General features: G+C 43.6%; 1 protein-coding gene across 1 annotated transcript in view; it reads right to left on the bottom strand.

The window, feature by feature from the left end:
- CDK18 (cyclin dependent kinase 18) overlaps positions 1-26440 on the bottom strand; it is a 269344-nt gene that overhangs the window by 38780 nt on the left and 204124 nt on the right. Inside the window, exons 4-6 of the mRNA XM_069756225.1 lie at positions 5826-5954; positions 4366-4422; positions 1396-1510 (exon numbers count right to left, since the gene is read on the bottom strand). Of these exons, the coding sequence (XP_069612326.1) occupies positions 1396-1510; positions 4366-4422; positions 5826-5954 (301 nt within the window). The remainder of the gene's footprint in view (positions 1-1395; positions 1511-4365; positions 4423-5825; positions 5955-26440) is intronic.

The raw sequence follows: 26440 nt of genomic DNA, 5'->3' as shown, positions 1-26440 counted from the left end.
GTTACAACAGTGCCCCCCAAAATTATGATGTCCCCACAGTGCCCCAACACAGTATAATGCCCCCACAACTCCCCAACACATTATGATGCCCCAGTCCTGCCCCAACACAGTGTGTCTCCATAGTCCTCCCCCCATACATTATTAGGACATCACATTGAGCCTCAACACAATATGGTGCCCCCATAGTTCCTTTACACAGAATGATTCCCACACAGCCCCCCACAGTATGATAGCTCCCATAGAATGATGGACCCCATAACCTCCCACACACAGTATAATGCCACCACAGTCCCCACATTGCATTATGATCCGCAAGCATATTATAATAGCATCCACAGCCCCCCACACAGTATGATTTGCCACCACAGTTGCTCACATAGCATGATGTCAACACACAGTATGATGTCCCCACCAAACAGTATAATGCCACTTAGAGTTCCCACAAACACAGCATAATGGTCCCCACACAGTATGATGCCCACCAAGCAGTATGATTTCCTCACAGTTTCCCCACTACACAGTATGATGGCCACTACCACCCCCTACACAGTATAAGGGCCCCCAGCTCCTCACACAGTATGACGGACCTGAAGTACCCACACTGGTGGATGGCGTAGACAATCCACACAAAGTATGATGCCCTCAAAGTCTCCACCACACAGTATGATGCCTCTGCAATGCTCCCCTCCCCCATGTAGCAAGCAGGCTGAATATTGGAGCACCTTTATATTCAATTGCATCTGCATTCCGAGGATGGAGATACCATAGAAATTTAGGTATGGAGCTTGTTCTATGTGGGATTTGCTCTGGATTTCCATGTTCTGTTCTTTGTATGTAGTTTTTTCAATCAAAACCAGAAATGGATCATAAATGGAAGTCACCTCTATAGAAAAAAAATGCATAAAAAACATGGATGTGTGAATACAGTCTTAGTGGTACGCCACTGCTTAGAACAAATGAAGGGATGAGGCAAGCCTTCCTACTGGACATGCTCACAGGCACCTGTCCTATAGTTCCTTCATAGAACCAGTGTAATTTGCTATTTAGTGATATTTAGGAAGTTATTGATAATTGCATTTCCTTTATAGATTTATTTTTCTTCTCCAGTAAAATCACATGATTTGCATGTGACAGCATCACATACCCTAAAAGAGATATTCTTTTATTTTTACTATAAGTATAGTCACAGCATTCAGCATTTGTGGAAATGAGTATAAAAGTAGTACGGTAAGTTTATGCACACTCACTATATGTATGCTTAGAAAGCATTTCAATGGAAACTTCTGCAGGAAATAAAATGAATTTTATTTGTAAGTATTATATAGTTGTTATATAGTAGTTAATAAATGAACCAGAATGACTTTCAGCCTTATCTAATCTTCCCTCCACTCATACCTTCTCTGATTGCCGTGCACGGGGCTCCTTCCTCATGCTCCAGTCTGATTTCTTTTAGGGCCACTAAATTTTCGGTGAGTTTGCTTCGTCCCTTGAACACAGTGGCATAAGTACCCTAGAGGTATATTAAGAGGTATAATAAGATATTTTACTTTGCTTAATACTTTAGTTAAGTCATTTGGCTCAGCCCTGTAAAAAAACTTGCATCTAAGTGGCCTACAAACCACCGGTTCCTTGTTAGTCTACTTGCCTGGCTTTTCTGTACTCTGTCAGGATGCACTGGGAGTAATAACCTTAAAAGCGGACAACTATAGGAATGCGCTTGCTACCCGCAAGGTCCTCAGTGTAGGTATCAGTGCAGTACATGCTGTGTGTCCCCTATAAGCATTAACACATCATGTGACTCATGCACTAATGCCAATTATTGTCAGTAACAATCCTATAATAGCTTATCCCCTTTATTTCTCTGATCAGAGGCCAGTCTCTTACTTTGCAGTGATGAGTGAAGGCCTATTAAAGGGTTGATATGGAGTGACGTTACAAAACGTAGCGCTAGAGGTCTTGTTATCTTCCTCTGTGTGGAGGCTATTTCCCTATCCTAATATAAGTTAATGCAACTCCACAGATATGGTATATAATTAAAGGGTAGCCAAACAGACTGGGACATTTTACTTTAAATATAACTGCACTTTTAGAAGAGACATGTCAGAAGCTTTGATCGGTGAGGAAGCGGGTGCCGAAACCCCACAGATTGGCATAGCAAACAATCTGAGGCAATCAGTTGAGCACTACTCTATTCTGAGAGGGTCTATGATCCTTATTCATCAAAGTCATTACACCAGAATTCTGGCATAAATCCCTTTCAAAAGTTGCAAATGTTTGCGCAACGCTGAGTTGCATAAAAATTCTGCGACTTTTGGCATTTTCACGCCAGTTTCACTTGGCTCCACCAAACTGGGCGAAGCTGGGGCAGGATCGGGGAGTGACGCCACAACTAGTCTAATTCATGATGAGCTGTGGTGTTCCTTAAGCCGCAAATTTTAGGATTTGTGGTGAGGCACACACCACTTGTCAGATGCCTCTTAGAGAATCAGGAGGGTCTGACTCCAACATGCCTATTCATCAAGACCAACGTTGCTCACGTTGGTCTTGATGAATCAGGGCTGTAAAGTCTATTCTCAGTCTAGGAGGAGAGCAGTGCTTGGCTGAGCGCTTCTTTTTTAGTGATCAGTTCATTGAAGGGTCGATATTGACTTTTAGGATCATGCTTCCAAGCAGTGGCACTAGAGTGCTAGTCCTCTTTGTCTCTGAAGAGACAATTTGCATATTTAATTTCCCAGAGCAGTATGCATGGCTTTTAAAGGTACCGTCACAATAAGTGACGCTGCAGCGATACCGACAACGATGTCGATCGCTGCAGCGTCGCTGTTTGGTCGCTGGAGAGCTGTCACACAGACAGCTCTCCAGCGACCAACGATCCCGAGGTCCCCGGTAACCAGGGTAAACATCGGGTTACTAAGCGCAGGGCCGCGCTTAGTAACCCAATGTTTACCCTGGTTACCAGCGTAAACGTTAAAAAAACAAACACTACATACTTACATTCCGTGTCTGTCCTCCGGCGCTGTGCTTTCCTCTGCACTGTCAGCGCCGGTCAGCCGGAAAGCAGAGCGGTGACGTCACCGCTGTGCTTTCCAGCTGGCTGGCGCTGACACAGGATGCAGGAGGAGTGCAGAGAAGTACAGCGCCGGGGACAGACAGCTGAAGGTAAGTAAGTAGTGGTTGTTTTTTTAACGTTTACGCTGGTAACCAGGGTAAACATCAGGTTACTAAGCGCGGCCCTGCGCTTAGTAACCCGATGTTTACCCTGGTTACCAGTGAAGACATCGCTGGATCGGTGTCACACACGCCGATCCAGCGATGTCAGCGGGAAGTCCAGCGACGAAATAAAGTTCTGGACTTTCCTCAGCGACCAACGATCTCCCAGCAGGGGCCTGATCGTTGGTCGCTGTCACACATAACGATTTCCTTAACGATATCGTTGCTACGTCACAAAAAGCAACGATAACGTTATGTGTGACGGTACCTTTAGACTCCTCACTCCGACATGCTCGGCTTAACATGTAAATTTCCCCAAGGAGAAACTTTACCTCTTAAGGTACCTTCACACTCAGCGACGCTGCAGCGATACCGACAACGATGTCGATCGCTGCAGCGTCGCTGTTTGGTCGCTGGAGAGCTGTCACACAGACAGCTCTCCAGCGACCAACGATGCTGGTAACCAGGGTAAACATCGGGTTACTAAGCGCAGGGCCGCGCTTAGTAACCCGATGTTTACCCTGGTTACCAGCGTAAAAGTAAAAAAAACAAACACTACATACTTACCTTCCACTGTCTGTCCCCGGCGCTGTGCTTTCCTGCACTGACTGTAAGCACAGCGGCCAGAAAGCAGAGCGGTGACGTCACAGCCAGTGCAGAGAAGCACAGCGCCGGGACAGACAGCAGAAGGTAAGTATGTAGTGTTTGTTTTTTTAACTTTTACGCTGGTAACCAGGGTAAACATCGGGTTACTAAGCGCGGCCCTGCGCTTAGTAACCCGATGTTTACCCTGGTTACCAATTAAGACATCGCTGAATCGGCGTCACACACGCCGATTCAGCGATGTCTGCAGGGAGTCCAGCGACGAAATAAAGTGCTGGACTTTCTGCAGCGACCAACGACATCACAGCAGGATCCTGATTGCTGCTGCGTGTCAAACTGAACGATATCGCTAGCCAGGACGCTGCAACGTCACGGATCGCTAGCGATATCGTTCAGGAAGGTACCTTTAGACCTTAGTGATTGATGGAATTCTAGGCACCAGGACACCCACAGATGAAAACATCTTGCACTTTTCTATGACATGTCAAAAGTTTTCTAAAACTGCATTTACATTTTAACATAAAAATATACAAAACAGGGATTTCTTCTCACCTCTCCTAGTTTATCCAACTTCACGTATGTTTCCAGTTTTCCAAATCCAATATCTGACTGTAAACAACATTCAGATTAGCATACATTTTGGCTAATATCGTATATACATTCTACTGACCTTATCTACTTTATGGCAGCATTTTATCTGAGCTATGTAATCGAATTGTGTATACAGTATATAATATGTTATCGGCTGGACAAATTAATTATTTTTATTTTATTATGACTATTCACATAAAAAAATATGAATGTAGAAAATATTACGGTATAAAAGTTACTGGTCAAAAAGGTTACATTACAGACAGGTAACAAATATATAATTTTTCAGCCTGCTATGTTATCTTCTTATTATCTTTAATAAGCAAACAGTTAATGGCAGAATGACATGTATATTGGGCTGCCTGACCAAGATAAGCAGCTTTCACACAGACATAAGTGGAAGAATTTAGACAGCTGACAGAGAACAGAGGGAGATGTCTGGGTTATCGTAAGGGCTGCTGGTATCACGCAGCTTCATCTCCACTCCCAGACTCTGCTGACTTCACTGTGAAGCATAGTCTTTCAGGGTATGTGCACACGTTCAGGTTTTTTCGTGTTTTTTCACGATAAAAACGTGATAAAACCGCATTAGAAACTGCAGACATATGCATCCTATCATTTAGAATGCATTCTGCAATTTTTGTGCACATGATGCGTTTTTTCCGTGAAAAAAACGCATTGCGGTAAAAAAAAAGCAGCATGTTCATTAATTTTGCAGTTTTTTCGCATTTTTCCCGCTAGTCTATGCATTTGGAAAAAAACGCAAGAAAAAACGAATCAAAAACGTGCAAAAAACGCATCAAAAACGCGCAAAAAACGCATGCACAATCCTGATGTGTGCAAATAGCCTCATGCTGTGAAAGGAGGTTAGAATCCTCCATAGAAGATCCCATCAGGGAATAAATATACCATGATACAAATAAAATCCAGAGCATTTCGGTACTGATTTATCATTTATAGCTTACTGTGCCAAATTCATTAAAATGGGGCATGCGGTTTATGAATTTTAATTTAATTTTTACAAATTCTACATTAGCGACAAATTTTGTGACTTTATGAAAAATCGCAAATGATGAATCATACGAAAACATCTGGAAACCCCCCTAACTACGCCCACAGTGAAAAAGTAAAAAAACAAAAACAAAATAACAACAGGCAAATACATATAAAATATATTTTAAAAAAGACGCAAATGAAAAGATAAATTTGGCGTAAACAAAAAAAGATGCAAAGATGCACTAGAAACTAGACAAAAAACAGCGGCAAAGGCAATGAGTCAGGCACTCAGTCTTTGTGAATTAGCAAAACATGTTGACTCCTTTTAAACATATTACTAATATGAACCATATGAGGAAATAACAAAAATGAAACATATTGTATGGTTGTAAAATATAAAGTTCACCAATTTTATTTACACTAACCAAGGATGCTCTTCTTGACATTCGACTTTCTTGCTTCGGAAAGTCTTCTGGACTATTTATTTGTAGTTTGTCCAAGAGTTCTGGTGGTAACCGGAGGTCCATAGGTAGAGAGAATGGTTTACCCACATGCTGTCCGGGAAATACAGGCATAAAAAGAGTAAGGACAAGTAAGTATGAGAAAGATCATGATAAAAGCTTTTTAAAGTGGCACTACAGTGGCAGACCTACACTGTGCACAATTATTAGGCAAGTGAGTATTTTGACCATATGATCATTTTTATGCAGATTTTCCAACTCCAAGAAGTATAAGCTTAAATGCTTATTGGATGAATATTAGATGATGTGTGTTTGTGTAACGAGGGACAGTGAGGCCTAAGGACATCAACACCCTTTATCAAAGTGTGCAGAATTATTAGGCTAGGTTCACACTTGCGTTGTGCAGTCCGTTCAACAAATCCGTTAAACGGACTGCACTAACGCAAGTACCGACTTTGGCACTGCGCTAGCGCAGATGGAGCATCTCCTAGCTCCATCTGCGCTAGCAGTGAAGGACCCGGAAACGCTGCAGCCCGCGTCTTGGGTCCGTCACTCAATGACCGCACATCGCTAGCGCACGCCCATTGTGGGCGTGCACTAGCGATGCGTCCGCCTTTGAAAGTAATGGCGGCGTTAACGGACTATGTTACACCGCGTTATGCCGCGGTGTAACGTATTCCGTTAAACGGGTCACACTAACGCAGTGTGAACCCAGCCTCAGGCAGCTTGTTTTCCCGCAGGCAAAGTGGGCCAAAAAGATATTTAACTGACTCTGAAAATTCAAAAATTGTTAAAAGTCTTACAGAAGGATGCAGAACTCTTGAAATTGCTAAGATAATGGGATGTGGTCATAAAACCATCAATAATAATAATAATAATAATAATCTTTATTTATATAGCGCCTACATTAAAAGTTTTGTTGTAAATAATCCACAAGATACTAAAAATGTGTTGAGAAAAAAACGCACATTAACTGCTAAAGATGTAGAAGAGAAGAATCAAACATAAAGCAACCAGAAACTCATTATCCTCCAGTGCTGTCATATTCCAGAACTACAACAAGGTGTTCAGTGCTCAGAGACGCGGCCAAGGTAAGGAGGGCTGAAACCCAACCACCACTTAACAAGACAAAGAGTTGAAATGTCAAGAATTATCTAAAAACACTTTTTATGGACTGATGCGAGACGAGAGTAACCCTTGACGGACCAGATGGATGGGCCTGTGGCTAGATCAGTAAGGGGAACAGTAAACTGGAGGTAGGAAACTGCTATTGCCTGGCATTAAAAATGGGCTAGTTGGAAATTTTTGGGTTGAAGATGGATTCAAAATAAACTCCCAAACCTACTGCCAGTTTTTAGAAGACCGTTTCTTCAAGCAGTGCTACAGGAAAAAGTCTGTATCTTTTAAGAAAACCATGATTTTTATGCATTACAATGCTCCATTGCATGCATCAAAGTCGTGAACTGATTTGCTAGCCAGTAAAGAACTTAACGATGAGAGAATAATGACATGCACTCCTTACTCACCTGACCTAAACCCTATTTAGAACTTGTGGGCCCTTCTTAAATGGAAGAATTACAATTATGGTGAAGGAAAACAATACACTTCTCTGATCTGAGGGTGATCAACAGATTTCATCTCCAGCAGTCAGCATGGGGGGGGGGGGGAGGGGCAGGACAGCAGAAATGGCAGTACTACCCTTGCTTTGGCAATGCTAATATGTATTTTGATCTGCCAAAACTCATACTAGAGATGTTTGTATTGAGACTAGTGATGAGCGAATATAGTCGTTACTCGAGATTTTCCGAGCACGCTCGGGTGTCCTCCGAGTATTTGTTAGTGCTCGGAGATTTAGTTTTCATCAGACTCAACTTCAGCAGTATTGCCTCTCCTCCCACACTTCCTGCCATATGAGAGTTGAAAGCTGTCGGTTAATCACACTCAGGTCTGCTGTGCACTTGTAAACACTCTGCAGTGAGTAGAGCACAGTTTGCCAATACATCTTATACTGAGCTTGTTATAATTTATTATGATGGTGCATTCTTCTTTCCAAAGCCTGTTACTACTTGCTTATGATTGATCAGTGTCATATACAGGGAAGAAGTAGAAGCTACCAGTGAAATAACACTTTCTGGTAATGCACACTTGGGTTTTCCCATTAGGCTGCTTTCACACACCAGGTTTTTTGTTTCAGGCTAAATCCGGCTCTCGGGAGAAAAACCGGAATCGGAAAATGTAAACACCGGATCCGGCTTTTCCCCTATTGAATTGTATTGTCGCCGGACTGCGCCGGATGGCCCAGCGTTCCTTCCGGTTTGATGCCGGATCCGGCAGTGGCTTGATTCCGGCGTCTGAAAAAAACGTCTACTGTAACGTTTTTTGTCTGCGGCGAAAAAGCCTGAAGGGCTGGGTCCGGCCTTTCCGGCTTTTCGCTACAATGCATGTCTATGGACGCCGGATTGCACCGGATCCGTAAAAAGGGCGGATCCAGCGGCCTGATACGGCTTTTTACACTGAGCATGCTCAGAAACTATGTGCCTGCCCCCAGGACTATATATAAAGCAATGCCATTGAGGCCTTCACTCATTTCCAGCCATTCTGCCAGCCAGAGAGACCTCACTCTGCCAAGACAGAAGGACAAAGGAGCCAGAGAGCGGAGCCAGCTATAGCCTGCCACAGGGGCCAGCCAGCCAAGCCTGGAGCGGAGCCTGCCACAGAGACCAGCCAGCTATAACCTGCCACAGAGCCCAGCCAGCTCTCCTGCTACAGAGGCCAGCCAGTTATAACCTGCCACAGAGGCCAGCCAGCTATAACCTGCCACAGAGCCCAGCCGGCTCTCCTGCCACAGAGGCCAGCCAGCTATAACCTGCCACAGAGGCCAGCCAGCTATAACCTGCCACAGAGCCCAGCCAGTTCTCCTGCTACAGAGGCCAGCCAGCTATAACCTGCCACAGAGGCCAGCCAGCTATAACCTGCCACAGAGCCCAGCCAGCTCTCCTGCCACAGAGGCCAGCGAGCTATAACCTGCCACAGAGGCCAGCCAGCTATAACCTGCCACAGAGCCCAGCCAGCTCTCTTGCCACAGAGGCCAGCCAGCTATAACCTGGCACAGAGCCCAGCCAGCTCTCCTGCTACAGAGGCCAGCCAGCTATAACCTGCCACAGAGGCCAGCCAGCTATAACCTGCCACAGAGCCCAGCCAGCTCTACTGCCACAGTTCCCAGCCGTACCAGAGCAGCCATGTCTTCTTCTGGGAGCCCTCCCTCCCGTCGGCAGCGCACAGTGGTAAATATGTTTTGCTCTCTTGCTCTCTCTCCCTCACAATCTTTTGTGTATGTATGTGTGTGTATGTGTGTGAGTATGTGTGTGTGTGTATGTGTGTATGTATGTATGTATGTGTGTATGTATGTGTGTGTGTATTTGTGTGTATGTATGTGTGTATATTAATGTATTTTGCAATGTTTCATCTTTGTAGGAAGCTGATGAAGGTGCTGCCACAGCCCAAGAGGTGATCCCCCAAGAAGAGGGAAGGGGTGAGAAAGACATGGAGCGGGATCACAATTGGTATGTTTCTTTCATGTATCGTGGAACCACAACCGCACACTACACACAACACATAGCAACACAAGATAGTTACAGATAGAACACAACAAATACAAACTGATAAATGCAGACATCACATAACACATAAACAACGATCAATGTAGATATCACATGGCACACTACACATAAAAAGGCTACATACAAGCACGTAATTGTTTTTTTCTCTTCTAGAGTACGGATTCTGGTGCTCAATCCAGAGGTCCTCCCAGTGGTTCCCAGGGTCGTCGGCGTGCGAGTCATGGCGGCCGTCATCGTGTAAGCATATATATCTTTTTTTAACATTTATTCTTTATGTTGTTTACAATTTAGTTTTAATTTGTTTTTTCCTTTCTTTAACAGGCTTTACAGCGTGCTCCTGATTCGGACGGTGAGGAGGTCGGACTCGATATTGACCTCCTCATCGAGGTGATCCGAGACAGGGAGCATGAGTGACTGCTGCCATGCTGATATCGTCGTGACCCGGCGACTCTGGGAGCAAGTATGCCAAGAGCTTATTGCGGAGTGTGAGGACCTTGATGTCCGGGCCCAGAATCAAGAACGTAAGTATACTCTGTTCAGTGTTCTTGATGCATTCTAAGTTTTCTTTCTAACCAAGTTGTGTTTCTCCTTTTTTAACAGGTGAAAGGATTGTAAAACGGTGGCGGTCGATTAGGGATCGCTTCAAGAAGGAATTCAATATCCCGAGTGGATCTGGAGGACGCAGGAGCACATACAAGTATGCCGAAGCCCTGTCTTTCCTCAGGTCAACGATGGTGACACGAGGGTAAATATTATCCACCACATATGATGATAACCAATGTTTAACATGTCTAATCCTCTTTTGCTCTTTCAGCCATGGCCATGCAATTACAGTATATTAATTGTTTGTTTTTTCCTCTTTTGTTCCACAGCACCGTCGGCAGCACTCGGGAGCCTGCAGCACAGCTGTATACTTCTGGGGCGATCCCTCAGGAGGCCGCCACCGAGGGACACTTTGACAGTGAGGGCCCCTCTGCACCTTCCCACTCTACACCTTCCGACTCTACACCTTCCCACACATCGGATCCCTCTGTCCCATCCGCGAGCGCTGGAGCATCCTGGCTGGTTCCATTGCATGTATCTGCTGGTGAGGATATAGCATTTCCTGTACCCCACCCCTCTGCTGCTGCCACCTCTAGTACACCTGTAGCATCGGGGCGCCAGCGGCAGAGAGGTCAGGTACAGAGTTATGCTCCCGAATTCATACACCTGAACGCATCCTTCCAGAACTGTTTGAAAGTTTTGTCCGAGCAAATGGCTGCAGGTTTTAATTTCATAAATAAAAGTATGCTCGAAATGCATACACTTCTGGTAACGATGCGTTCAGAGGCAAGACAGTCACCGAACAACACTTTTTTCCAGTCGGTACTTGAGCAAATGGAGACACTATCTACTTCTCAGCAGATGCAAGTAATGCAATCCTGCCAGTCAACTCTAGCGCTCATTGCCTCAAAAGCTGATGCTCTTGCCACCCATGCTGCAACTGCCCCCCCTTCCTCCACTGTCCATCACTACAGCCACTACCATCCTCCTGACCCGTACCACCAACCTGCCCGTGCCCCATCCCACCAACCCCACCATCAACCACATCATGCCCGTACCCCGTCCCACCAGCCACAACATTCACAGCGTCCCCGTGCCCCTTACCACCAGCCACACTACCAGCGTCCCATCCGTGCCCCTTCCCACCCATATGATGATCCTGACCCATACCAATTCCCATCTACTTCATCCGAGCCTCCTCTCCCTGCCCACTACCAACAGCCTCTTTCACTTCATTCCCAACCCTCTTCTCCACCCATCACTGCTTCTACTTCTGCCTTCCAATCCTCCCAAAACATCAGCTACACCCCTCCATGCTACCAAATTCCTAACCCCAATCCCACTTTCCTGTCCACCCGCTCAATTGCCTTCTCCACTCCTTCACCACTACTTATTGATGCTTCCCCACCACCAACACATTCCTTTCTCCATACTCCCACTGTCGAAGTGTCCCTATCTGACAGCCCCTCCAGCACAATCTCCACCCCGACTTATTCCAATCTCTATTTCTCTAGTTTGTTTTGTATGCTGCAAAATTTATTTATTTTTTGTATTTCAAAATAAAAGTTTGGTTTTGATATTTTAAAAAAAAGTTTTAATAAAACTTTGCTGTTTACAGCTATTATGTATTTATTCTTTATAAGATATAGATTAACACTTTGGTTAAACAAGGTTTATTGGTCAGAGGTAAAATACTTTTTGTACAACCCAAACAGATGCACAACTTGGGTAAAAGGTAAAACCAAAGAGGTACACAACTTGGGTTTAAAGGTTAAATACATAACCAAACAGGTACACAACTTTGGTAAAAGGTTAAATACTTTGGGTACTACCCAAACAGGTACACAACATGGGTAAAAGGTAAAAAAGTTGTTACTAGGTTCAAGACAAATAGTTTAAACTCTCTCATCCTGCCACTGTATTCTTCCTTCGGGTGAAATAAAATATTCTGCAAAGTGATCCCGAATTCTGGAAACAGTGGCAGAACTTCTATGCTATGTTATGTTGCTATAATCAGCCAAAGTGGTTTGTTCAGAGTGGTCCTCAATGGAAAGCTGTTCCTTGGATATAACATAATTGTGAAGGACAATACACGCTTTCACTACCTCATCCACAGTGTCTGTCTTCAAGTTAATAGATGTCAGTAGAACTCTCCATTTGGCGGTTAAGATCCCAAACGCACACTCCACCATTCTCCGTGCACGTGAGTCGATAGTTGAAAATTCTTTTAGTTTTGGTTAAACCACGGCAGGAGTAGGGTTTCAAAAGATTTTCTGAAAGCTGAAAGGCTTCATCCCAAACACAAACAAAAGGCATTGGTGGCTCAGAGGTTTGAGGCAGTGGTCTGGGGGAGGGGGATTGAAAGGCTTGTCCATACAAATGCCGCCCCATAGAAGACAGTTTGAAAACTTGAGAATCATTAGAGCGGCCATACGCCCCCAAATCCACCGCAACAAATTTGTAATCCACATCGGCGATGGCCATCAGCATGATGGAAAAGTACTTTTTATAGTTGAAATACTCGGATCCAGAACCAGCCGGTTTCACGATACGGATGTGTTTCCCATCCACCGCGCCCAAGCAATTGGGAAACTGACACACTTCCTGGAATCTGCATTGTGGGATGTGGAATGAATTAGTCGTGCCGAGAGTCCCACACAGCACGGCAAGTGTGCCTCACTATTCCAGATATGGTTGAAATTCCCAGTCTGAACTGGAAATGTAGTGAAGACAGGGATTATCCAGTAGCTAGGAATCTGTGAACAAAAGCAAGGCAGAAATTACTGCAAATTCTAAATATCAAACAATGAAAGCACTCTACAAGAGTACAACAAAAAAAGAATGCTTACCGAAGAGTGACCATCAGACGCTCAGCCGATGTAATGGAAAATCTGCAATATGTATCACTCCTTCGGATGAGATGTTCAATCCGCTCCACCAATACATCAAAGTTCTCCGCTTTCATCCGCACATAGCTGTGAAAAATCTCAGGGTCTCCTCGCAGCTCCATGTATAAAGTTGAAAAGACTCCCCGCGTCATTCTCTGTGCCATGATGGGGTGGATCCACAAACGGCGTCGGCGCAGACGCATGATGCGCTGTCTCTCTCGCTCCTTCTCAAGAACAATTGTTTTCAATCGATTCGCCTCCACGATGAAATCTACGTTGTTCTGCAGAATCTTCGCAATAATGACGTCCATCTTGCTCTGTGTCTTGCTCCTCAAACCTGTCACCGATGGGCTGTAGAAACACTGTATATATAGTTTTCAGCGGGCCAATCACATTTTCTGCTTTTCAGGGGGCATTTTTAAAAACTGGATCCGTCAAAAACCGGATGGAAAACCGGACGAAACGGATGACAACCGGATGAGACGGATCCGGTTTTCAGCCGGATCCGGACACCTGATCCAGCTGAAAACCGGATCCGTCTTATCCGGTTTTCACAAAATAAGCCGGATCCGGTGCTGCGGCGCGACAGCGGAACTGGCGTGCGGCAAAAAACCTGATGTGTGAAAGTAGCCTTAGGTGTCAAATACTTTGAGCACTAATATTTCTGCAAAAGAGAGGTGAAATAAAAAACAACAAAAAACCCAATGTTTTATTCTGCTCTGCAGCTACTATTACATTGTGTGTCCAGTTCAACATGAAAAATTTGGTGAACGGTCCTCTTTAAATAGTCACTATATCCAAAAGATGATCATGATGTAAAACACTGGATTTCTCCACATGCTGTAAATATACAAGGTTCAATAAAATGTCTGAGTTTCTCTAACTTGCAGCACAGTGGATAGTGATGCTGAAAAGGGCATGCATAGTGGCCGTGATTGTTAAGCCAATGATAGCCAAGAGTATTATTGGTTTTTGCTGGTGTGCCAGTTTTCATGGTTTTTATAACCTGACCTGTTTTGAACAGCTTTTTGGTACCAAATACCTGTTTGTCCAATCTCTTTCTGCGTTTCCTGGATTATTTGAGTACAATTCTATTCCACGGAACCACACACTCTAGGATCAGTTTCACCAGTCAGTATAATCTATGTGTTCGTTCCAGTCATATGAAATTTCTTGCCACAATTTTCCTAAATGAGGGAATTCACATTTAAAATGGGTGTTAAATGGCTGTTCCAAAAAAAATAAAGTCTTTGATCTCTAAATGAGATTCAATATTCTTATCATTTGGATTTTTTTCTCCATCGCACCGCTGCTGATACCCACAGTATGCAGTTAGGTGTTGTCCATACTGATGACACAGCACTTGACCTTGATAAAAAAAAATTGTGACCCAATAGTGTCACTGCTATAGTCCCCGATAACTACTGCTATAAGCATGAGTAAACAGCCATTGATGGCGGCTGGCGAGCTGTAGCACTACCAAAACTTCTGAGCATGTATAGTGGATTGCGAAAGTATTCACCCACCGGGGCATTTTTCGGGTTTTTCCTGGAATTTCACCATTTTTTTTTAGGGTTTGCATCAGTTCATGGAAAGAATATGCCTACAACTGTGAACATTTGGTTTTCTTTTTATTGTTAAGCAAACAACAATAGGACAAAAGAACTGAAAACTTCAGTGCGCATTCAACTCCCTAAAGTCGGTGATTTGTAGAGTCTCCTCTTGTGGCAATTACAGCTGCAAGTCCTTTTAGATAAGTCTCTATGAGCTTTCCACCTTTTTGCCACTGGGATTTTTGCCAGTTGCTCAAGGCAAAACTGCTCCAGCTCCTTCAAGTGAGATAGTTTCCTCTGATGAACAGCAATTTTCAAGTTTAACCACAGATTCTCTATTGGATGAAAGTTTGGGCTTCGACAAGGCCACTCCAAAACATTTACACACTTCCCCTTAAACCACTCGCGTATTGCTTTAGCAGTATGCTTTGGGTCATTGTCTTCTTGGAAGGTTAACTTCCATTCCAGTCTCAAATCTCTGACAGACAAACAGGTTTTGCTCAAGAATATTGCTGTATTTTGCACCATTCTTCTTCCCCTTGACTTGGACCATATTCCTTGTCCCTGATGATGGTATTCTTAGGGTGATGAGTTGTGTTCATTTGGTGTCAGACATAGCGTTCACTGTGGTGGCCAGAACGTTGCATTTTGGTCTCATCTGACCACAGTACCTTCTTCCATACATTTTGGGAGTCTCCCATGTCTTTTGGCAAACTCAAAATGAGCCTTACAATTTTTGTGTGTACCGTAAGTAAAGGATTTTTTCTGCCCAACCTCCCATAAAGGCCACCTCCTATGCAAAGCATGGCATATTGTGGTCATATGAATACTCCAGTCTCTGCTTGGGAATGCTGCAGCTAATTCAGGGTTACCTTTGGTCTCTGTGTTGCCTCTTTGATTAATGTCCTCCTTGCTTGGGCTGAGAGTTTTAGTGTGCGGCCCTCTCTTGGCAGGTTTGTTGTGTATGACAGACCATGTGGCACTAAGCGTGTGACTTATGAAGATAACTGCATGCATCAGAAATTTTTAGGGAAATTTTAGCAAAGGGCGTGAATACAAATGCACATGCCAATGTTTAGTTATTTCAACCCCTGAATTTAATTTATGCCTATATTTTCCTCTCTTTACTTCACCAACTTAAATTATTTAGTGCTGATGCCTCAGACACAAATCGGATTACAAAAATATTTAAACACGGGTTGTAATGATACTAAGCTACTGCATTGCTGTCAATTACTCATAAATATGCATGCTTGGATCAGCCAAATGCTAATATCCTGCCAGACACCTCTGGTGGATGCTGTTCTCTTAGGCTTTGTTCCGGTACTTATATCCGTGTTTGGATCCTTTTTGGGATAAAAATGGAAACAAAATGTTGTAGTACAGGACGCATGAAATGTCTTCAGTTTGCGGTAACGGAAATGCATACCTCCCAACTTCTAAATACAGGCAGAGGGACCCACACTGCAGAACGTAGTAATTGTGCACTTACTGATGCTCAACTACTACAATATTGCTTTGGCCTAGCAGAGTATGATGCCTTTAAAATGGCCTCCAAACATAGTATGATACTACCACTATGAATTCCGTCACACAGTTTCCCCTCACACGCACATTATGACCCCACTATGCTCCCAGCAAAGTATGATGCCCCCACAGTTCCTCTCCGATAGATTTCCCCTAAAGCTATGGGCAGGATAGGTTGAAGAGACCCCACACAATCCTGGAGTTGGAAGCGTCCCGGGGAATATTTGGGACAGCCGAGCTCCAGGATCCCAAAATAACCCAGGTCCAGGAAAGAGTGATAGAAATAAATGGGGTGGCTCAGCAACCTGGGGCAGAGATGGGTTTTTCCACGCATGGCAGTCAACCAGGAGTTCCTATATTGGTTGGACAAAATCAGGGACAAAATAATGGAACAGCTGGTAGAGCCCCGAATGTACCACTGGCAGTCACCTAGGGGTTAAAAAGACGCAAAACCGCATTCTGAAGCGATTCTTTTGGCCCGGGGTTTATGCTGAGGTGCAGAGATTTTGTGAGTCTTGCCCAGACTGTTAGCTGACCACACCTACCACAAGTATCCATAGTCCATTGGTTCCTCTGCCTATTATAGAGGCACCTTTTGAACAAATTGCTGCGGATCTTTTAGGGCCCACTGTAAAGTCAGTTTGTGGCCACCAACTCATATTAGTGGCAGTAGACTTATTGCCTCTGTTACCCGGAGGCAAATCCACTTCATTACACCTCGGCTAAACTTATTGTCCGGGAGCTGTTTGCCATGTTTGCAGTGGTTAAAAAAAAAGTAAATCAAACCCCTTTTGTCACCACCTTAGTTAGATAAAAATAACAAAATAAAAAAACTTGTATTTTTTTCCGTTCTTTACAGCTGGGGTTAGAGCTAGGGTTAGAGTTGGGGCTAGGTTAGGGTTGGGGCTAGAGTTACAGTGTGCTTAGAGTGGTGTTGGGGTTAGGGTTGTGTTGGGGTTAGGGGTGTGTTGGGGTTAGGATTGGGGTTAGGGGTGTGTTGGGGTTAAGGCTGTGTTAGGTTTGGAGAGTTAGAATTGGGGGTTTTCCACTGTTAAGGCACATCAGGACGTCTCCTGTTGTGAATTCTGTGGCAGAGCTCCCTCCTGTGGTCACAAGTGGTACTTCGGCTGGTTCTCTCTGTGAGCTTCCGTTGGTGGAGGAAAGTGGTACTGCGGCTTCTGGGTTTCCTTCCTCAGGTGATGTGGTGAAGTCGTTAGGTGCTGCTCTGTTTAACTCCACCTAGTGCTTTGATCCTGGCCTCCAGTCAATGTTCTAGTATTGGACCTGTTTCCTCCTGGATCGTTCCTGTGGCCTGCTGCTCTGCATAGCTAAGTTACTCTTTGCTATTTGTTTGCTGTTTTTTTCTGTCCAGCTTGTCAATTTGTTTTTTACTGCTTGCTGGAAGCTCTGGGACGCAGAGGGTGTACCTCCGTGCCGTTAGTTCGGTACGGAGGGTCTTTTTGCCCCCTTTGCGTGGTTTTTGTAGGGTTTTGTGTTGACCGCAAAGTTACCTTTCCTATCCTCGCTCTGTTCAGAAAGTTGGGCCTCACTTTGCTAAATCTATTTCATCTCTACGTTTGTCTTTTCATCTTAACTCACAGTCATTATATGTGGGGGCTGCCTTTTCCTTTGCTGTATTTCTCTGAGGCAAGGTAGGCTTATTTTCTATCTTCAGGCTAGCTAGTTTCTCAGGCCGTGCCGAGTTGCATAGGGAGCGTTAGGCGCAATCCACGGCTGCCTTTAGTGTGGTTGGAGAGGATTAGGGATTGCGGTCAACAGAGTTCCCACGTCTCAGAGCTCGTTCTTGTTTTTTGGGTTATTGCCAGGTCACTGTATGTGCGCTGACCTCTATGTCCATTGTGGTACTGAATTACCTTTCATAACAGTCTCCAAATGCAACATGGTGCCCGCCATCGATTCCAGTTAAAAAAGTCAAACGGTGCTCACTCCCTTCTGAGCCCTGCCATGCGCCCTAACAGTGGCTTTTCCCCACATATGGGGGTATCGGTGTACTCAGGAGAAATTGCACCACAAATTTTGTGGTCCATTTTCTCTTAATACCCTTGTAAAAATAAAAAGGTTTGGGTCTAAAGTAAATTTTCTAGTTTGTGTGACACGACTCTCTGATTTAAGGGCACAAAAATTAAAAGTTTGAAAATTGCAACATTTTCAAAATTTTCGGAAAATTTTAGTTTTTTCTATAAATAAACGTAAGTCATATCGAAGAAATTTTGCCACTAACATGAAGTACAATATGTTAAAAAAAAATTCTCAGAATCAGTAGAATCCGTTGAAGCATTCCAGAGCTATAACCTCAAAGTGACAGTGGTCAGAATTGGAAAAATTGGCTTGATCATTAAGGTCAAAATTGGCTCGGTCACTAAGGGGTTAAAGAAGGGGATTGGGTATTAGTCTTAGGCCCCAAGGCAGAAAGGAAGCTCATGGCCAAGTAGCAAAGGTCATATGAAGTCTGGGAAAAGGTTGGGGAGGTGAATTACAGAGTACACCAGCTTGGGGAGAGAAAACCCAATCAACTATATAAAGTAAATCTGTTAAAAGCATGGGAAGACCGGGAATGTATGATTACAGATGTGACTCCGGTTGTATCGTCTTTGGACCCTCTGACACCGGCTCGGGAAGAGGTCTGGGGAGAGGTAAAGATAAGCTACACTCTGTCTAAGTTGGTGCAGCAGAAAATGGACGTATTCTCAGAACTGGTCAGCTACGCATCTTTAATCCAACATGACATTGTCACAGGTAAGGGTACGAATGAAACCGTACCATGTGCTGGAGGCAAGCCATCGTGGCTGAGTTGAGACAAGTGCTCCAGCTAGGAGTTATTGAGGAGTCCAGGAGTGAGTGGGCTAGCATCATTGCACTGATTCCAAAGTAACAATTTTTAAATGTAATCTGTCACCCCCGGGAAGTATATGACCTATTAATATGGGCATACAGATAATAGAAATGTTACAGTTATCTTACCTGTATGCCTCATATTGATGGCCTTGTTGCTGAGAAATGTTATATTCTTTCTTTATGTTAATTATTTCTTCCAGGCTCTGGGGCGTGCGGTGCCTGGAAGAAATCCCTGCCTGCTGTCTTCATTGTAATACTTATCCCTTCCCATCAGATTCAGTTACTGCCCTGGAATCCTGCACATGCGCCTTGCACTCCCTCAAACACATACCTCATCCTCCCTTCTGTGGGCACTAACCCCAGCAGAAAACTTACCCCGGCAGAAAAAAATGATAATGTAGTGGAGAAGGGGTTCTTGGCCACTACATGGGTCTTGGAGTGCCTACATTATTATTTGCTCGGGCGACAGTTTTGTTTGGTAATGGACCATTTACCCTTGGTTTAGATGAGAAATGCCAAGGAGAGGAATACTCGAGTCACCAGATGGTTTCTGTCCTTGCAAAATTTTTTTTTTTTTTTCCATTGAACATCGAGCCGTTGCGGGAACCCTATATGGTGACAAGCGTTCAACCCAAAAAGTTTGAAAAGAGAGGGGGTATGTGAGGCAGTTAGGGGAATCATATACGAGTGTCGTTATGTGTCCTTCAGGATGCACATGTTGGCACACTAAACCCACTGGAGTGTATTGTAACCACAGCTGTGGTTACAATGCAAAATAAAAGAGAGAGTGGATTTGGTCAAACGATTTGACCAAGTCAGATGTAAGAAAACCTGACATGGGCTTTTATTTTTGGAGAGATTTGTAGGATTGGTAGTGGGATGAATCACACCCTCCACTTTGGGCGGGGCCCATGTTCTCTAAACCCATTTAAGCTTTCAGTTGAGTTTTGGGTTTGTGTTGTCGGTTTGCAAGCATAGAGCAAGAGCACTGTGTATGATAGGTCTGTGTGAATTTGAACACCGGCCAGAGCCAGAGAAACAAAGCCACTGACACTCCCATGAGTTATACGATGGTGAAGACGCCCACGGCAACAAAGTGTTACGAACTGTTATGGACACTCCGGCTGCAATCCAGAGGATAATGTGTGCCTTTATGTTGTAAATTGCCAAAATAAAGACTTTTACTTTGGAATATCTTAGGTCACTGCCTCATGGACATGTAAACTGTTACCTTACAACCCCAAACAAAATATGATGTCCCCAATATATCCCCCAAATATTGTGATGCCAGTCGTGCCCTCAACATAGTATGATGTTGCTACAGTGTACTCAACAAAGAGTGATGTCCCCCCAGAGCTCCACAACACATTATGATGCTACCACAATTCTCCCAACACAGTATGATGCCCCCACAGTGCCCCTCATACATTGTGATGCAGTCACAGTGCAGTCAACACATTATGATGTCCCCACAGTGACCACCCCATATTATGAATCTTCTACACTACAGTTTGATTTCCCTACAGTGATGATCTCCAGCACAGTACAATGCCCCCCACAAACTTCCAACACAGTATGATGCTCCCACTGTCATCCCACCTGGTACATAGAATCTTCTGGTTGTGCTGAAAGCTAAATTTCATATCCACAGTTCAGGACAATTACCTACCTACCTAGTGGGTAGATGAACCAACCCGGGGAGGTAATCTGCTGGGTCTGATTCTGTCAAATAGACCAGATACAATTTCAGATCTACAGGTCAGGATGCATTTGGGAAGCAGTGACCATAACATGGTAAGCTTCAATGTAATTTTCAATCAAACATTCAAAAGGAGAAATGCCAAAACCTGGAACTTTAAGAAAGCTGCTTTTATCAAATTGAAGGAAGTGCTTAATCGTATAGACTGGGACAACGTCATGGTAACTGGGGATACCGAACATAAATGGGGCATTTTTAAGGAAATACTACTAGAATCCTGCAAAAAACCTATACCCTCTGGTAATAAAATGTCAAAAAATAAAAAAAAAACCATTATGGGTGAACAGGGCAGTACAAAGTTTAATAAGACAGAAACAAAAGGGCATTCAAAATCTTGAAAGCCGAGAAAACTGAAATAGCATTTCAGGAGCATACAGATCTAAATAGGAATTGTAAAAAATAAATCAAGATGGCAAAGTTATCTACAGAGATACAAATCACCAACAACATTAAAATTAATCACATTTTTTATAAATAGATCAATGCCAAAAAGAAAAAAATAGATGGCATCGGCCCCTTAAAAGATGACAATAACAAGATAATTAGAAAGGACAAGGAAAAGGCAGAGATATTAAACAGGCACTTTTCATCTGTGTTCACTAAAGAACTGTCTGTTACAGGGATCATTCAACAAGGCAAAAATCAAAATTCACAACCTGATATAACTAGTTTAACACAACAGGAAGTGCATTTACTTCTCAGCAATTTAAACATTGTCAAATCTCCCGGCCCAGACGGCATTCATCCACGGATGCTGAGGGAATTGAGCTCAATAATTGACAGAATGCTGTATCTCATATTCTTAGACTCTCTTGTAACAGGGGTGGTGCCACAAGATTAGAGGATGGCTCACGTGGTACCAATATTTAACAAAGGTAAGAAGGTGGATTCGGGCAACTTCTGTCCGGTAAGCCTGACATCAGTAGTGCGCAAATTTTTTTACGACATTAAAAGAGATGACCTGCATAAACATATTGCAGAGAATAATATAATAACTGACAACCAGTATGGGTTCATGAAGAATTTAGATTGTGAGCCACAATGGGGACAGTGATGGATGTCTATAAAGCACTGTGGAATTAATGGCGCTATATAAGTGAGTAAAATAAATAAAATTTTAAAAAAATTAAGTCGTGTCTAACTAACATGTTGGGTTTCTATGAGGAGGTGAGTGCAAATCTGCATGTAGGTAATGCGGCTGATGCGATTTATCTGGACTTTGCAAAGGCATTTGATACAGTTCCACATAACAGACTTATACTGAAGCTACAGGAGCAAGGACTGGGGGAAACTATATGCTGATGGGTAAGGAATTGGCTAAATGACAGGAAACAAAGAGTTGTCATAAATGGTAGGTTATGTAAATGGAATATAGTCAGCAGTGGCGTACTTCAGGGATCTGTGCTAGGACTGATTCTTTTTAACCTCTTTATTAATGATCTTGTGGATGGGATTGAGAATAAAGTGTCAGTCTTTGCTGACGACACCAAACCAAGTAGGATATTAAAATCTGACATTGACATTACAATATTGCAAAACGATATGAATAAGATGTCCGAATGGGAAAACACTTGGCAAATAAGGTTTAATGTAGATAAGTGTAGAGTAATGCACCTGGGACGGAGTAATCCTATTGCTGCATATACATTAAATGGGAGTATACTCGGGACTACAGAGCAGGAGAAGCACTTGGGTATTCTCGATAAAAGTAAGCTGAACAGCAGTACTTAATGTCAAGCAGCAGCTGCAAAAGCAAACACGATTTTAGGATGTATAAAAAGAGAGATAAAATCCTGCGATCCCAACTTAATATTACCCCTTTATAAAACACATATGAGGCCACATCTAGAATATGGGATCCAGGTATGGGTCTACATTTTAAAAAGGATAGTCCGAAGTTAGAATCAGTTCAACAATGGACAACTAGATTATTACAAGGGATAGAAGGCCTCTCATATGAGGAGAGGTTGGAAAAGTTGGGCTTGTTTAGCTTAGAAAAAAGACGCCTCAGAGGAGATCTCATCTACTATATAATTGTCTAAGGGTCACTTCCGTCTGTCTGTCTGTCTGTCCTACTGTCACGGTTATTCATTCGCTGATTGGTCTCGCCAGCTGCCTGTCATGGCTGCTGCGACCAATCAGCGACGGGCACAGTCCGGAAGAAAATGGCCGCTCTTTACTCCCCGCAGTCAGTACCTGTCGCCCGCATACTCCCCTCCGGTCACTGCTAACACAGGGTTAATGCCGGCGGTAACGGACCGCATTATGCCGCGGGTAACGCACTCCGTTACCGCCGCTATTAAGCCTGTATGTCCCCAACTTTTTACTATTGACGCTGCCTATGCGGCGTCAATAGTAAAAAATGTAATGTTAAAAATAATAATTTAAAAAAAACCCTGCTATACTCACCCTCCGTTGCAGCTCCCGCCAGCCGCCATCTTCCGTTGCAGGTTCCGGTGGCTGAAGGACCTGCCATGACGTCATGGTCATGTGACCGCAACAGCATCACAGGCCCTGCGCGCCTGCGCGACAAGGACCTGCCATGAAGTCACGGTCATGTGACGGGACGTCATCACAGGCCCTGCACGCCTGTGCTACAAAGATCTGCCATGATGTCACGGTCATGTGACCGCGACGTCATCACAGGTCCTGCGCTAATACCAACCCTGGGACCGGAACCTGCCGTGGACTACAAGGGCTCCCTCGGAAAGGTATATGTTTATTTTTTATTTTTTCACCTGTGACAAACCTGGCTGGGCAATATACTACGTGACTGGGCAATATACTACGTGGCTCTGTGCTGTATACTACTTCGCTGTGCAATATACTACGTGGCTGGGCAATATACTACGTCACTGGGCAATATACTACGTGGCTCTGTGCTGTATAATACGTCGCTGTGCAATATACTACGTGGCTCTGTGCTGTATACTACATCACTGGGCAATATACTACGTCACTGGGCAATATACTACGTGGCTGCGCAATATACTACGTCACTGGGCAATATACTATGTGGCTGGGCAATATACTACGTCACTAGGCAATATACTACATAACTGGGCAATATACTACGTGGCTGGGCAATATACTACGTCACTGGGCAATATACTACGTGGCTGGCCAATATATTACGGCACTGGGCAATGTACTACGTCACTGGGCAATATACTACGTGGCTGAGCAATATACTAAGTGGCTGCGCAATATACTACATGGCTGGCCAATATATTATGTCACTGGGCAATGTACTACGTCACTGGGCAATATACTACGTCACTGGACAATATACTACGTGACTGGGCAATATACTACGTGGCTGGGCAATATACTACGTGGCTGGGCAATATACTACGTGGGCTGGGTAATATACTACGTGGACTGGGCAATATACTACGTGACTGGGCAATATACTACGTGACTGGGCAATATACTACATGGCTGGGCAATATACTACGTGGCTGGGCAATATACTACGTGGGCTGGGCAATATACTATGTGGACTGGGCAATATACTATGTGACTGGGCAATATACTACGTGGCTGGGCAATATACTACGTGGCTGGGCAATATACTACGTGGCTGGGCAATATACTACGTGGGCTGGGCAATATACTACGTGGACTGGGCAATATACTACGTGACTGGGCAATATACAACGTGGCTGGGCAATATACTACGTGGCTGGGCAATATACTACGTGGCTGGGCAATATACTACGTCGCTGGGCAAAATACTACGTGGCTGGGCAATATACTACGTGGGCTGTGCAATATACTACGTGGACATGCATATTCTAGAATACCCGATGCGTTAGAATCGGGCCACCATCTAGTTGACATGTATAAATATGTGTGGCCAGTACAAAGCACTGGCACATGACTTGTTCCTTCCAAAGATCCTACTAAGGACTAGGGGGCACTAATTACTGGTGAAAGAAAGGCGATTCTGATAGCAAAACAGGAAAGGGTTCTTTACAAGTCAGACTGTGGAATGCCCTACCACAGGAGGTAGTAATGGCAGACACTATAACAGCTATTAAAAAGGGGCTGGACAATTTCTTTCATACACACAACATTGCGGGTTATAGCTAGATTAGTGAAGAAATGTACAATTGGTGGAGAAAGGTTGAACTTTGATGGCCCTAGGTCTTTATTTAACCTACGTAACTATGTAACAGTATGATGCCCCCACAGTGCCCCTCATACATTGTGATGCAGTCACAGTGCAGTCAACACTTTATGATGTCCCCACAGTGACCACCCCATACTATGAAGCTTCTACCCTACAGTGATGATCTCCAGCACAGCACAATGCCCCCCACAAACGTCCAACACAGTATGATGCTCCCACAGTCATCCCACCTGCAGCAAAATGTCCTCCCACAAAATATGAGTTTTTGTTCGACATTTTAAAGTTTATTTAGAAGTTTATGGTGTCACGGATCAGGAATAATTTAATATGACAATGTTAGTCAGATCTCCACCCTCAAGGCTATATCCATCCTCCAAAATATATGTCTCTCTCAAAGCTACATACATCCTTGGAAATATATCTCAGCTCAGGAAAGGATTTTGGAATGAGGGCAAATGGCTAAATTGTTATACCATGTGTACATCTAAGCCACGAGGTAAAATGGAACTTAATTCAATTTGTAAGCATGGAAACATTAACAAATGTGTTGACTTAATTCTGCAGAAATACTATGATTATATGGTTACTCTGTGGCATTTTTTTCCGCATCTATAACTGACACATTAAAAAAAATAATTCAAAAGCTCTTGTGGTTCCATGTACTTCTAGGTGTTACTATGGTAACATCTTGGTATTATCCCTTACGATAAGGCACAGGAAATGCATCTGTCTTAGCACTTTATTATTAAAGTTGCTTTGTTTACCGGAAAAACGATTATCCTTGTAATGACATAGACCTAGTAGGTAGGATTTTATTTCCACCACTTATACTATAATTATGAATATGGAAAAATGCAGAGCTCAGTTATTTGTTGAAACTAGAGATGTTGCATTAGGCTCTGTTCACATCCGTGTTGTTATTCCATTATAAGAACAAAAATACTACAGTACAATAACTAAAATACTGGACCCCCTGCATTAAGGACATTTACTACATACTTTTTATCATGGAGTCCTGAATATTTGGGCAGAAATAGGGCACAGAAGAAGCCTTCAAGTGAACAGCTTAAAAGGGGTTGTATTCAGTATTGATGATGTATTCTTTACTCAGGTTATCAATTTTGGATTGGCGGGGGTCCGACACCTAGCACCCCCAATGTTCCGTTGCTATTAGCTCCAGAGGCAACTGTAAACAATGAAAGGAGCTACCCATCCTCTATTTTCTTGTATAGGAGCTGTCCTGCAGTACTCAGGAGCAGCAGCTACACATTAAAAGGAGCTGCACAGTGCAGCTCCTCTAATGTTTACATATAGCCACGACCGGAGCTAATAGCCACTGATTGGTGGGGATGCAACCCCACAGGTCTGATAATAATGACCTATCCAGAGGATAAGTTATCTATACTATATCACTTGACAGCCCCTTTAAATGTGGTCAACTCATCATGAACTAGGGATAGTGCAGGGACCATACTTCTCTTTTATAAAACTTTTTTTCCCATGAATACCTGAACAGAAACGCACCATATTTTGGACATATAAAGAAAGTATAAAGAGATAGTATGCCCTCTGTAATAAACAGGTCCACTATGATTGTCACCATTGAATGTTGAGTTTGCTACATGGCATCTTCATCTTAAAATCTAGACAATCAGAGCGTGCCATGAGACAGTTTGATACATAACTGACATTCAATGC

The sequence above is a fragment of the Ranitomeya imitator genome, chromosome 3 (assembly GCF_032444005.1).
Source record: "Ranitomeya imitator isolate aRanImi1 chromosome 3, aRanImi1.pri, whole genome shotgun sequence".
NCBI lineage: Eukaryota > Metazoa > Chordata > Amphibia > Anura > Dendrobatidae > Ranitomeya > Ranitomeya imitator.
This window is presented reverse-complemented; position numbering and strand designations above follow the sequence as displayed.